The sequence below is a fragment of the Perognathus longimembris genome, unplaced genomic scaffold, assembly GCF_023159225.1.
Source record: "Perognathus longimembris pacificus isolate PPM17 unplaced genomic scaffold, ASM2315922v1 HiC_scaffold_5679, whole genome shotgun sequence".
Taxonomy (NCBI): domain Eukaryota; kingdom Metazoa; phylum Chordata; class Mammalia; order Rodentia; family Heteromyidae; genus Perognathus; species Perognathus longimembris.
The window spans coordinates 3,403-17,325 of record NW_025961132.1 but is presented as its reverse complement, the minus strand read 5'-3'; the positions used below and the strand labels follow the sequence as shown (position 1 = coordinate 17,325).

Below are 13,923 nucleotides of genomic sequence, written 5' to 3'. Positions count from 1 at the left end.
ATTTTCTCTCATTATTGTACAGTATATGTCACTATCTCTTGTTTTAACATTTATTTTACCAGGAGCAATACATTCCTAGCAAATATAGAAGACACTTCATTTAAAAATTTTTGAATTATATACAATAGGCAATGTGAGAATTCTTGTGGGAGGGGGGATCATACAAATTTAGGGAAAAATTTTTCTCCAACATCTACTTTTGCAATGTGTGCGGATTTACACACTTGTTTGTCATTTCCTTGTAAAATGATATATTATCTGAATTTTACTAGTAGGAACTAAAGAAAACATTTTATATTTGCATCAGGTTTAGCAAAGGAGGGTGTTCTTTCTCTTCTTGTATAGAGTGGCCCTTTATAGTGACTCTGAAACAAACCAGGATTCCCTCACTTTTCAGAAAAATACAAAACTGAGCTAACAAAACGATGTAAAGCTCAGCTAGGTAGGGTCTTAGGATTGTGTATTAAACAATCATTTAGTTTGAGGCCTTTTTAAAGCTGTTTGATTGCAGCTCCATCTAAAACAGCTTCTAACAATAACTTTATTGGGACCTAACGACAAGACAGAGGATAAGTTTGAAGCCTCATTTAATAGAGAGCCACGTACTTTTGTCTGTATTAAGATCATGGAGCTAGACATGGTGATTCTTGCATGCTTGTAATCCCAGCTACTTGGGAAATGTACACAGGAAGACCACAACATAGAGCCAAATGTGACAGTCAGCACATGTAAATATCTGAAGAAAAAAAAAAAGAAACTAAAAGCAAAAGAACAGGGGCCTGGCTCAGGTGAAAAAGTTCTTGCCAAGCTTTGGCAAGGACTTGAATTTAACCCTCAGTAGCACTAAAGAAAAAGAAAAGTTCATAACAACTCCATGAAAGCAATAAATGGTGCATCATATATATATATATATAAAGTCATATGTTGAATCTAAATCCATTTTTAAAATTTCTTAAAGAATATTTAAAAATTTATATAGCAATAAGGAAATATATACAGGTTGAAGTAGATATTTTCTTAACAATGATGCACAGTGCAAACTAACATATTTGTTAAAATATTTTGTACCAGCTTTAAAATATTTGTCAACTATTTGCTAGCTTTTGACTTGGATAAAATACAAAAGTTTGTAAAACATCTTTGAACAAGTTTTCTTACTAATTCGAAAGTCGGTATGGTTTGTCATCATTAGGACCATTTAAAAATCTCCACAAATGAATTCTTGCTGTATGATTAAAATCACACGGTTGTGTTTGAAGCTTCTTATTAATCTTCAGGAAATATAAGGATGGCGTATAATTTTACACAACATTTTGGATAGGAAGATTAGAATTGATTCTGGTTTTTAGTGTTTGTTATTTAAGTGTGCATGATATATCTATCATGTTTGGTTATACATCGCTCAAAGGCAAGCAAGAGATGGCTGTAAGTGAAGTTCATTTTTTAAATGCAAGATTTCTTAATTTAACTATTTTAAAAACTGTTGGCTGCCACTATGTAAAGTTGGAGGAGTGCTAAGAATTAATGCACATAAATTACAAAAAGAATTGGTACAAGTATATTATTTAACTAATTTATCACATAGTGATTAGGGTAGCAATAAACTATGTTTTATGAAACTTGAAATAAAGATTATATAAGTAAATTAGCAATGAACTCTGTATTTTTACTTTAGAAAGTCACAAACTTTTTTTTTTTTTTTTTGCCAGTCCTGGGCCTTGGACTTAGGGCCTGAGCACTGTCCCTGGCTTCTTTTTTTTGCTCAAGGCTAGCACTCTGCCACTTGAGCCACAGCGCCACTTCTGGCCATTTTCTATATATGTGGTGCTGGGGGATTGAACCCAGGGCCTCATGTATACGAGGCAAGCACTTGCCACTAGGCCATATCCCCAGCCCCGGAAAGTCACAAACTTTTAATATTTAAAACAGAAATACTTTTATTGTTACAAGTTTAATTTATAAAACATATCAATTTCAGATTCTTTTAATTTTCAAACATCCATTTCAGGTTGCATGCTTGGATATTAATCATTTGTTTATGATCAGGGTGGAAAATAGGATTGTGCATGAAAATGTCAAAGTTCTGTGGCATTCAAATCAAACCAAATTCATTCAGAAGTTAAACCAGAGTGTCTTAAGCTGATTCTTCAGTTAAAAGTACTTATGCTCAGAGCTTTTAAAGAAGTAATGTGTATTATTTAGGTTACAGTTGCTGAATCAAATTAAAAAATGAGTATTTCTTGAAATGAAAGCTGTATGAAGTTTTAATAATTGTATTTTATTAAAACCTATTATTATGACCTTTCTTTAACATGTATAAGTCAACTAGATGATTCAGTAATTCACCAAGAATGATATCAGAAATCTGAAACCCTAGAGAAACAGAAACTAAACCAGGTCTTGTGGTGCTGCACCATCTCCACTGGAGGCTGTGGACTTGAGGTCTGGAACTGTTAAGTTTTCTGGGAAATGTCTGGGAAAAGTTCTTGGCATTAAAAATGCATTATTAGCACTTCCAACAACAGTGGACTCTAGAACAAGTCCTGTGTGTTCAGCGCTAGGTTGGGAAAATCTGTAGTGCTGTTTCTCTAGGAGGAGTTTGGTCTTGGCCTCTACTAGCTTCTCATTAGTTCTGTGAAAACATTGAAAAAGGAAAATAACTGGTATGTCATTGTTCCTATAGGAGTCTTAAATGACTTATATATTTTAAGAAATTGCTGTTAACAGTAAATTAAACCTCCCATTAAGCAGTGTCTTAACAATTAAAATTTGTCAGAATGTATCTCTTCTAATATGTTAGGTGCAATTAGAAATACTTACATTTATAGGCTACCTGTGAGATAATAGATATGTTAACTTGCTTAACTGTAATAATCATTTTCTATGGATAAATATATTGAAACCTCACATTGTGCCCCTTTATTTAGATACACTTTAAACACAAGACTGAAATAAGCAAGAAATATTTTAGTAAGCCTGTTAAGGGCAAAATTAAAAAACATAACATCTGTACCAACCAATAAATTATGTGGGCACCATTAAGCAAATAATTCAGAGTAGCAACAGCTAGTGACTATGAGATTGTAGAATTGTTTAAAACCAACAAAGGCATCTCCTTAGGCAATTACCATAGTTACCAGAGTATCAGACATGGAAACCATTTTTGTCTTCTATATCTCCTCACACTGAGAAATTATTTCTTACTTTATGCAAATTGTACTCTCATACCTGTGTTAATCATTTCCTACATCACAAGCTATCTTTTATGTATTGTATAATAAAACCACTGGTTCTCAGGTGCCCTCTAGTGGTAAGAGCAAAGACTATACTGAAAGAAAGCTAATTTACCAATTGACAGATTGCCCAAAGGAAGAATAATAGTATTTGACTTTTGGATTTAAATTGCATTCTTCTAAAAGATAGTTGAACTTGTTACAAATTTTGTTTTAGAGAATTCTGACCAGAAATTTGATAACAATATAGTAGTCTTAAGAAATAAGAGCTTCAAAATACTTTAGGCGACATGTTAATAGACCATCTTAAATGCATCTTAAAACACTGAGTGGGGAAAAAAAAGCTATGCAGAAAGAAAAAAAGGGGGGGGAATGCAACTATGTCAGATGAAACATTAAAGGCATGTTCATTTATTAACACTGTGTTACAAAACTATATTTTCTAGTTAGCTATTAGGTACCATTAATCTCCTGAAACTGTTTCATTGAAAATATGTGTTAGAGACAAATTAATTAGTTTATGTGGAATGATTTGACTCTGACTTACTTGCTTAGTTTATTTGACAATGATTTTCTAATTTTGATTTCTTTTAGATAGAGTTGCTTATAGTGTTCTCTTTCTATTTTACTAGAATCTACTTGACATCTCATTTCAGAGAGTTCAGTTTCCAGTTCATTAATTCTGTCTTCTGTGTGTTTTTTCGATGAGGCATTTAACTGTTCTATCTTCTCCTGACATGCTGCTTGTTTCTGCAACAAAGCAAAAAAGATGTATTTTAAACAATTATAACCCAAACAACTGTGCATTTCTCTCTCTCTCTCTCTCTCTCTCTCTCTCTCTCTCTCTCTCTCTCTCTCTCTCTCTCTCTCTCTCTCTCGTCTTGGGGCTTGAACTCTGGGCCTGGGTGCTGTCCCTGAGCTCTTCAGCTGAAGGATAGTGCCCTACTTGAACCACTTCTGGTTTTCTGGTGGATAATTGGAGATAAGAGTTTCATGGTCTCCTGGACTTTCTTGCCTGGGCTGGCTTTGAACCGGGATCCTCAGATCTCAGCCTCTTGAGTAGCTAGGATTACAGGCGTGAGCCACTGGCACCCGGCTTGTATTTCTCTTTTTATTTTCAAATGAATGTTTGAGTGATTTCAAATATTTGAAAATAGATGCAACAGTTAAAGTACTTATTATTATAAACTGCATTAAACCTGAATTACAAAATATTTAAACTATTCTTTTCTTTAGATATGTTTCAAAACAAACTGAAGTACTCATATGTCTTAAGAATATATTCTACCAGTGAGCTACACCCCTAGATCTAAATCCTTCTGATGTTACTACCCATGTCATCTGATAAAGTATAAAATCAATTTAAATTTTGAAAATTAAGCAATGTCATTTAAGAGCAATATTCAAAATGTTGTATTGCTTCAACATCACCATTTTTATATTCCTCCAAGTAGCTCATTTTACGCCAACTAGTGCTAAAATAATGCTCAATGGAAAAATTATTATGCAAGATCAATATAATTATAATTGTGGAAACGGAAATATTTATGTGGAAAGATATTCTTTTTAGACATCTGCAAAACAAATGAGGGGACTAGATGAAGTACCTATAACACTCATACCTAAAGCATAAATTGACTAAAAATGTTAAGTATATTATAAATTAACCTGCAAAAACAGATTGACTTCTGTCAGTTTCTCCTCTAACTCCTGTTTCGTTCCATCTTCAATCATCTGCTTGTATTGTTCCATTTGACTAAGCTCTAACATATTCTTTGCCATGTGACTCTTGAGCTTTACAATTTCTTCTTCTAACTTCTTTTTATCCTTCTCAAGTGTGCCACATTTCTTTTGGACATTGGTCATAGACAGCAACTCATGCCGGAGAAGTTCATTTTCTTGATGTAAATGTCCATATTTTGAAGACTCAACTTCCATTTTTTCTACAAGACCACTATTCTGTGTGAATAAAAAAAGTATACTTTGGTAATAAAGTGTTTTCAAGTTGGGCACTGGGAGCTCACAACCTGTTATCCTAGCTACTCAGAAGGCTGAGATCTGAGGATCGCAGTTCAAAGCCAGCCTGGGAAGGAAAGTCTGTGAGACGCTTATCTCCAATTAACTACCAGAAAACCAGAAATGGTGCTGTGGCTCAAAGTGGTAGAGCATTAGCCTTGAGGGAAAAGTTCAGGGACAGTACTCAGGGCCTGACTTTAAGCCCTATGATAAACAAACAAACAAAAAACAACTTTTAGATTGAGAATTGTCTAATAAGACCATCGCACACTTTGACACAAATTCTATTACAATAAAGTTTAATGTATAATAGACCACACTGTGGTCTGAATAATTATTCAAAGTAAAATTGTCAGGAGTTACAAAAATTATGATTAGTCTTGAAGGTCATCATGTTTGTCACAAATCATTTGATCTCATTAAATTTCTACAGAATAATACGGTCAATTTTATTTTATTCTAAGAGAAAATCATTTATTTGACAAAAGATTCCTTCGTAATGAATAGCTTACTTGCTATTCTTGTTAAGAAAATCACAGATAATTTACTCTTAAAATTCACTTGAACTACAAGAAAAAAATCAGAATTCTAAGGAAAATCATTGAATTTATTATAAGTTTTAAAGTATTACCATTCGCAGGAACCCAACATTATAAATCAACACGCAGACCATTATTTGGCATTATTCAAAATAGTCAAAAGATTAAAAAAAAAACCCACAGTGCCTTCTATAGAACAATGGGTTAAAGTATTGTATATAAGCCTGGGCTTTAGACTGTCAGAACTGGTTAGTTATTGTGTGTGTGCCTGAACTCAGAGCCTGGATGCGGTCAGTCACTTGAGCCACAGCCCCACGTGCGGCATTCTTGGGAGTTCATAGGAGGTCTGAGTCTCATGGACTTTCCTACCCTGCTTTTGTTCAACCAGTGACCCTCAGATCTCAGCCTCCCGCCTAGGTAGGATTATAGGCATAACCACCGGTGCCTGGTTGGTTTGTTTGTTTATTGTTGAGTCATTAACTTTATGAATTCAGTAAACTGTCCCATAGAGAGGAGCTGCCACCCGACCAGCAACTAGTATCAGCATGAGCACAATAACTATTTTATCAGTGAAATTTTACAGTGTAAAAGATTTCTATATGCTAATACTGGAGTGAGAAAACTTCCCTTTCAGTATAGGAGCAATTAATATGGAAAGACTTACCAAATTTTCGTTTGCACAAACTTTCTTCAGCTGTTCAATTTGCTCTGCTCTTTCTTTTGCTGTATGTTTTAATGTGAGAATTTTAAGTTCAAGCCTAAAAATGTATATTTTGATATGATTATTCTCATAGAAACCTTTAAAATGTCAAATAATTTCTAAAACAACGCATGTAAATGCAGTCAAAACTTCAATGTATATGCTACAAAATTAAAGTGAGTGGAAAAGTGGGTGGGGAGGGATGAGTGAGAATGTTGAGAAGGCTGACATTGATCAAGACACATGGAATTCATAAAGTGCTTTGTCGAATGACAACTCTGTACAACGACTTAAAGATAATAAAATATTTTTAAAATAAAGAGAAATGAAATAGAAGGGAAATTACTGGGATTCATAAACATTTGTTAAGTATATGACTTGATAAATGCATCAAATTCTACCTAGGCTTTGTGGACGATATACAACTTTACAGTATAAAATCCAAGCTATTTGTCGTTCTTTTTTTTTTTTTTTTGGCCAGTCCTGGGCCTTGGACTCAGGGCCTGAGCACTGTCCCTGTCTTCTTCCCGCTCAAGGCTAGCACTCTGCCACTTGAGCCACAGCGCCGCTTCTGGCCGTTTTCTGTATATGTGGTGCTGGGGAATCGAACCTAGGGCCTCGTGTATCCGAGGCAGGCACTCTTGCCACTAGGCTATATCCCCAGCCCTATTTGTCGTTCTTGATTCCTTTCGTTCTTGCTTTTCCAGGGCTGGATTGAATCCATGGACTGTACACCTGAAATATACTCCCAGCCCTAAATTCATACTTCAAGGTGTATATGTCCCCAGCCTTTATACATGTATTGTTATCCTAACTGTTGTAATTATCCTGCTACATTGGTTATTTGATTTGTAAATGTCCAAGGTATTTATACTTTTGCATGCGTTTTTGCATCATCTCTGCATGTTGTTCAGCACTTTTGTGTAGATCCCGTAATTCTTGCAACTAAAACAAAGAAAAATATTTTAGTAATAATTGGAAAAAGTAGGCAGCTTCTGATTTTTTTCTGCTAAAATTTTAATTGAAATACTCATTACCTGAGTCATTTATATTATTAAGTATGGGAATTTTGTGTTACATTACCACAGGTTAATTGACATATTAGAAGTTTAATGGCTTGAGAATTTTAAAGTAACACATAGTATAAACTAACACTTTAAATAAATGCATATTGATCATGATACATATATATGTATATGTATATGTATATACATATTATGGCTATGGGACTGCAGCATATTTTCATTTAAAATTATGTTTTTTCAGACACTCATATTTACAATATTGATGAAAGGAGGGAAAGTGACAGTCCCATATAGTAAGAATTTATATTTTATATTCCTAGCATCATCTCATCAAGGATGATTTGCAAACCTCAAGAAGATAAATGATCACAGCTATATTGCAGATGTTAATAACACAGTGCTTTAAGTGACAAATAGACGTGTTATAGAAAAGTATGACAGGCAGTTTGTTCAAAATGGCCTGCATGTCAGGTCTGAATTCTTGACCCAGCAGTGAGGTTGAGCAAGTTAACTTTGTTATGTTTTAGTTTTGTCATTGTTAAGTGGAAATAATTGCATTAACTCCCTCACCAAAGTATTGGGAGATAAAATTAAACAGTCCAATGTGAGCAGGGTTCTACTAGCCTTAGGGTTATTGTGGAATAATAATAATAATAATAATTGTGCTCTTATAATATTTGAACTTTTCTACAGGTAGCATAAGACTGGAAGGGTTATTCTCTACAATTTAACATTGAGTCATTCTTTCTGCCACTAATAAGGAAAGAGAGGCCACAGAAAACCAGAATATATCCCCTAACTTTCATGGAACTTTCTCCACTTCTGCCCAACAGTATTTCCTCTGCTCCTAATAACTTATAACTTATTTATATTAGAATTCAATGGTGGTCCGTCATCTTGGTGCATAAGGCAAATGATACCTCCTGGATTAGGAAGTTGGAAACTGATACAGCTCTCACTGTGCATGATTAAGCTTTCCAATCTGAAAAGAAAAATACCAGACTACTTGAAGTCAAGGCTCCCACGTCAATCCCAAACCATTCACAGCAAGAGGTCACGGTGGGCTGCTTTAGGAAAGCTTTATGGAGAGCTTTCAGTGGCTAGAATTTGGCACACATCCCAGTTCTATCTATATAAGGAAGGATAGAAAAATATATTAGTTCCATAGTAAGAAATTATCATTTAGTGGAACTGTCCTTTTAAAAGCTTTAAGTTTAAAGATATCTTTCGAATTTAAAAAAGCCTTAGCATGCCAGTGTCTCAAAAAATAAACTTTTAATATCTTATGAGTGATGGAACATCCTAACTGCTGCCATGAAAACACTCCCAATTTATTCAAGGAAAGGGTGATGTGAATGTTATTATATAAAATTACCCCTTGGGTAAATTTATTATACTTGGATAAGATTAACTGACATAGGTAGAACTAAATGATCTGAAAGGAAATTATGCCTTTTTATGCAAGACACCTGCTGAGAAGAGGAGGCGAGGGAGAGACAGAGGAGTTAGATAATGCTTAGTTAGTTAATGAAGAAGTAAATTATGAACCAGCTATAAATAAATAAAAACTGAAAATGCAGAAAGGCTAGCAGGAGTAAAGGCAGAGATAGGAAAATGTGTCTCAGTAAACCAGAGAATAAAACTCCAGGTGAAGGGAAATAAAGTTGTATTTGCCACATATCTTACAACTGAATGTTCAGCGTAGCATTATTGATAACAGCCCAGAAGTACAATTAACCTATGACCCATCCACTTATGAGTGCTACTAGAGCAACATTGCAATGCCAGAAACAGTGAAGAGAGGATTCATTCATTATACAAATGAAATGAAAAATTAAAAAAAAAACCCACCATGTTAAGGAAAAGAAGACAGTCAAAAATAACTAATTATTACTAAAAATACAAATTATGGGCTGGGAATATGGCCTAGTAGTAAAGTGCTCGCCTCCTATACATGAAGCCCTGGAGTCGATTCCTCAGCACCACATATATAGAAAAAAGCTGGAAGTGGCGCTGTGGCTCAAGTGGCAGAGTGCTAGCCTTGAGCAAAAAGAAGCCAGGGACAGTGCTCAGGCCCTGAGTCCAAGCCCCAGGACTGGCAACAACAACAAAAAACAAACAAATTCTGCAGGATTCGGAAGTTTTAGAAATAATGAATAAATTGGTGTTTTCTAGGCCAGGAAATGGATGCTGGCGGTGGAGTCCAGGGGTGGCTTCCATGGAACTTGCAGTTCTTCAAGACATTGAAAAGCACACTTACATGACTCTGAATACACCGAGCCACGCTACCCTGTGTGCCAAACAGGTAGGCGCTGTGTTTATCCACACTGCCTCCAAAGAGGTCTTACAAACCCACTGCAGGCCTGGGGATGTGGCCTAGTGGTAGAGCGCTTGCCTCGCACGCAGGAAGCCCTGGGTTCGATTCCCCAGCACCACATATACAGAAAATAGCCAGAATAAACCCCTCCCCTGAGTCAAACCGGTGGAAGTTCCAGAAGCTCACCCCCAGACAGCCTGTAAGTGTGCGAGAGGAGGAGTCTCCAATCTAGAACACCTCGCCACTGGCTCTTTCCTGAAGGAGACCTTGAACCGGCCACCGTCTCTCGTGGGATGGGAACCGCAGAGGAGCAAACCCCTCAGGAGAGACAAGGCCCTATGGAGCCACGAGTCCTGTCTACTCAAGGGCCCGGGAAGCCATCGCAGCAGCTTCTCCCCCACCAGTCCTCAGTTTACCCCCAGTGGTCCAGTGTGGGAAAGCGGGTCAGCCCAACGTGGATGGTGTGTGTGTCTATTATATATATATATATATACTGCTAGTGTATTCTTCAAAAGCATAATCTATAACTATCCATGTGAATTTTAGCCTAAGTTTCAAAGCTCACTTCTTTCAACATTTGATGTTAATTGCTTTGCTGCATTGTAATCAACCTAAAATCATCTAGTGGCAAAATGTGAAAAAGGTGTCTACATAATATTACAAAACTCTGAAATTAGGATGAATAAAAATTACTTAAAATTGAAACTTTAAATAAGAGTTCGATGGCATAAGGGGTTAAACCAGTGTTTGTGATATTAATAGATTTTTTTTAGTATCTATTCCACTGTGGTTACATGATCCTATGCCTATTCTCTTACAGTACCTTAAAAATTATTACATAGGCATAAAAACCAATCTTGGCTATCAGCTTTTTTTCCATCTGTCAGATAAAACTGGTTTATCCCACGTGAACCATTTTGTGATGTTAGAATACTGTTTAGTAATATATTACTTCTATATCATTGATTAGCATCGAAATTCTCTTTGTGAAAGTTAAACATCAAGCAAAGAAAGAAGTTTTACTTTGGGGAAATCTGAATCAAATTTTGGACATATGCTTTTGGTATATAATCAGACAGCTAAGTTTTTTTTCTTTATAAGAATCTATAAAAAAAGAATTTGTAGTACTTCACATTTTAACCCAAATGAATAAAAAGTAATATAAAACAAACACAAAACTTCAGGGGAAAAGATATCTATTCTCTAGTTTCTGCATAAAAATAATTACAAGTGATATATATATATATATGAAACTGCACAGTTTTCTCTACAAATAATTTAATAAGCATTTCCTTTGGCTAAAACATTGTTAATAAAAATACAGACAGAAATGTTATGCTGTTATTCTGTAGCCCAAATTCCTTTGAAAGTTTTCTTTAATGTTTCAAAAATGTGAAAATATGATTGGATTAAAATTTTACCTCATTCATTTAAAATTTGACCTAAAATATTTTCTAACCGTTTCAGTGATAGAACATTGACTTTACTGTACACCTTTCTATGTCTTCAGACCTTATTCTGTCTAAATAAAAATTAAAGAATTTTTCATAAAAAAAAAGAAAAAAAGGCAGAGGGTGCTGTGGCTCAAATGGTAGAGTGCTAGCCTTGAGCAAAAAGAAGCCAGGGACAGTGTTCAGGCCATACATTCAAGCCCCAGGACTGGCAAAAAAACAAAAACAAACAAACCATTGCCAAAGTTTGGTACTATTCTTATTTCTCTATTTGGGTTATCAGTACTATTCTTGTTCTATATCTATGCTTTTGTAATTTGTCTAAAATGAAAAGGAACTGCCTAATTTATCAAATAATTTGAAAAATAACTCAAAGCATATATATTTTAAAAAAAGAATATTTTTCCTTCATGTTCTATCAAAATACAAGAAATAAATGTATGTAGACCATAGGCAAGGGACATGTATCAGGGATAAAGAAGCTGAAAAGCATTCAAGAGGACCTGTCTTCCCTATTGAAGACTGAAAAAAGAAACCATGAAACAAAACACAGGGCAAGGTAAAGCTCAGGGACAGAACGCTTACTGAAGCATCTATCTATCTATATTTATCTATCATCTATCTATCTATATCATACATCCTATCATTATTTTCCAAAGCTCTTTGTCGTGAAAGACAGGATAACTGGGAGCACACACTGACTTTTCTCAAAGGAGAAAATGGCAAACAAAATATCACCTCTGATAGCTGTTATTTTATGCTTACCTAGCACTGGAAGAAATAACCCAGCCAGCCTACTAGCATACAAATGAGGGAAATCGGTGCCCCAAATAGAACATGTATTATAGTACCAAAGACGATTTGATCATGAAACTATAAATTCCTATAAAAATGCTAGGCCCCTTTGCATTGTACGAGGTCATTCTATATGTTCCCTACTCGGCTGCTAGAGGCGAAGGAAGTTGACTTCAGAACATTGTCCAGTGAGACAGAAACAGCATAGTCTCCACATACACTGGTGTTACACATACATAGGGTTTTCAATTCTACCATACTCTCTTATGGTTCTGGCATATTCTCATATTCTGCACTGAGCAGGATTTTGAAATATGTGCATACGGAAGTGCATACACACAGATTTAGAAACACTACCTCAGAACTCATTTTAGCTTTTGATATCTCCATTTCCTTTTGCTTGGAAAGATGATTTTCCAGAATTTCATCTTGTAATATTCTGGCACTTTGTTCTTCAGAAAGCTTTCTCAGGGTATCATTTCGTTCCTGTAAAGCCTAGAAAAAGACATTTAATTAAGTTTTAGTATCACATCATTTAGGGTAGCCAAGGCATTACTTAAGAGAAGAACATTATGAAAACAGTTGAAAGCTAAAACTCAAAAATACGAGAACTTTTCACTCACGTTAATCAAAAGTTAACTGCAAAATGGCATTTAAATTGATCAAAAGCAGAAACTTCATAAAACCAGAGATTGTATCATACATTATTTCTTTTTAAATGTGCAGTTTGTTTATTAACATAAAGATGCCTAAGTTACATTACTACTAGTGATTAGAGTCCAGTGCTCATTCATAAAATATATCATGATCATCTATTAGATGCCAAGATTTACAATAAAGAATTTCAGGAATAACTCTCCTAGTTTATATTTAAGTAGAGGTGAGGATTTGTTTTTAAATCTAAACAATATATTTATACCTCACGTAACAGGGCTTCAGTCACCAGCAACTTCACACGTAATGGCTTTATGGCTATACTATATGTTATGTGGCTTGTTAGGTGGTAGAGGTCTAAAGCTTGTAAATGCACACGAGGGATGTTTGCAGAGTTATAAAATTACTAAACATTTCTCAGATTGTATCTTCACCAGTAAGAAACATATGACAGGATATATCTTGAATCAAAAGGAAAACGACTATTGATGAAATAAAGTGAGAAATATGAAGTTTTACCCAATACTCATTACCTGACTCAAATCATTTTTTACAGTTTTCAGTTCCTCACTCAGTGTCCTAACAGAGACACCAAGTGTTTGTCTCATTTTAACTACATTGTTATATTGCTCTTCTTTATCTCTTAACTGTTCTTTAATTTTTTCATAAAGCCCATCAATATTTCTTCTCTCTTCTTCTTCTTGCTTTAGGGCAAATCTGCAATTAAATGTGCTTATCTTAAAAGTCATTTTGGTAGAGAATGAAAATTCAATTTATAATCTCACTGTTCATCTGTTAATTTGTTATCTTAATAAAATTCCTATGCTTTTTAAAAAAATTGTCAAGGTTACAGTTTCAAACACAAGGCAGTGAGTACATTTCTTATCAAACGTGTTACCTCCGCTCTCGTTTTCTCCCACTTTCCCTCCACCCCATTACCCCCCCCCCCCACCGGAGTTGTACAGTTGGTTTACAGCATCTTGTCTTGCAAGTATTGTTGTTGCATCTGTTCACCCTTTACCCCTTTGTCTCTCCATTTTGATGTTCCCCTTCCCTTCCCTAGTTCAGTAAACATATATACAATACCCAGGGTGCCGAAATCAAATACAGTGACAACAGGGGTAAAACCATAGGAAAGAAAAACAAGAGAAAAAGATCTAATTTCACATTGTATGTTGAAAATAACAACGATA

At 35.0% G+C, this 13,923-nt stretch overlaps 1 protein-coding gene and 1 long non-coding RNA gene across 3 annotated transcripts; both read right to left on the bottom strand.

Annotated features, from left to right (window-relative positions):
- Positions 1–1,587: 1,587 nt before the first annotated feature.
- On the bottom strand, positions 1,588–4,817 carry LOC125345489. Its single transcript, XR_007209744.1, has 3 exons — positions 4,535–4,817; positions 1,912–4,032; positions 1,588–1,686 (listed from the first exon to the last, which is right to left on the bottom strand). It is a non-coding gene; the product is annotated as an uncharacterized LOC125345489 (long non-coding RNA).
- Positions 4,818–4,857: 40 nt separating this feature from the next.
- Positions 4,858–13,626, bottom strand: LOC125345488 (ankyrin repeat domain-containing protein 26-like). Of its 2 annotated transcripts, none has more exons than XM_048337624.1 (3): positions 13,264–13,626; positions 12,434–12,571; positions 4,858–5,192 (listed from the first exon to the last, which is right to left on the bottom strand). In XM_048337624.1, exons 1-3 carry the CDS (start codon positions 13,477–13,479, stop codon positions 4,890–4,892), a joined length of 657 nt encoding a protein of 218 aa, XP_048193581.1. In that variant the 5' UTR covers positions 13,480–13,626; the 3' UTR covers positions 4,858–4,889. The 2 variants fall into 2 exon arrangements, with proteins under 2 accessions (XP_048193581.1, XP_048193582.1); XM_048337625.1 differs by lacking the exon at positions 4,858–5,192 and adding an exon at positions 7,178–7,433.
- Between the last annotated feature and the right edge of the window lie 297 nt (positions 13,627–13,923).

Excerpts from the sequence above, each read along its gene's own strand:
- LOC125345488 (XM_048337624.1), bottom strand. The coding sequence starts at position 13,479 with ATGACTTTTAAGATAAGCACATTTAATTGCAGATTTGCCCTAAAGCAA. Across the intron at positions 12,572-13,263 it reads TAAAAAATGATTTGAGTCAG|GCTTTACAGGAACGAAATGA; the intron begins GTAATGAGTATT and ends GTCTTTTTCTAG. Across the intron at positions 5,193-12,433 it reads AAGCTAAAATGAGTTCTGAG|AATAGTGGTCTTGTAGAAAA; the intron begins GTAGTGTTTCTA and ends TTATTCACACAG.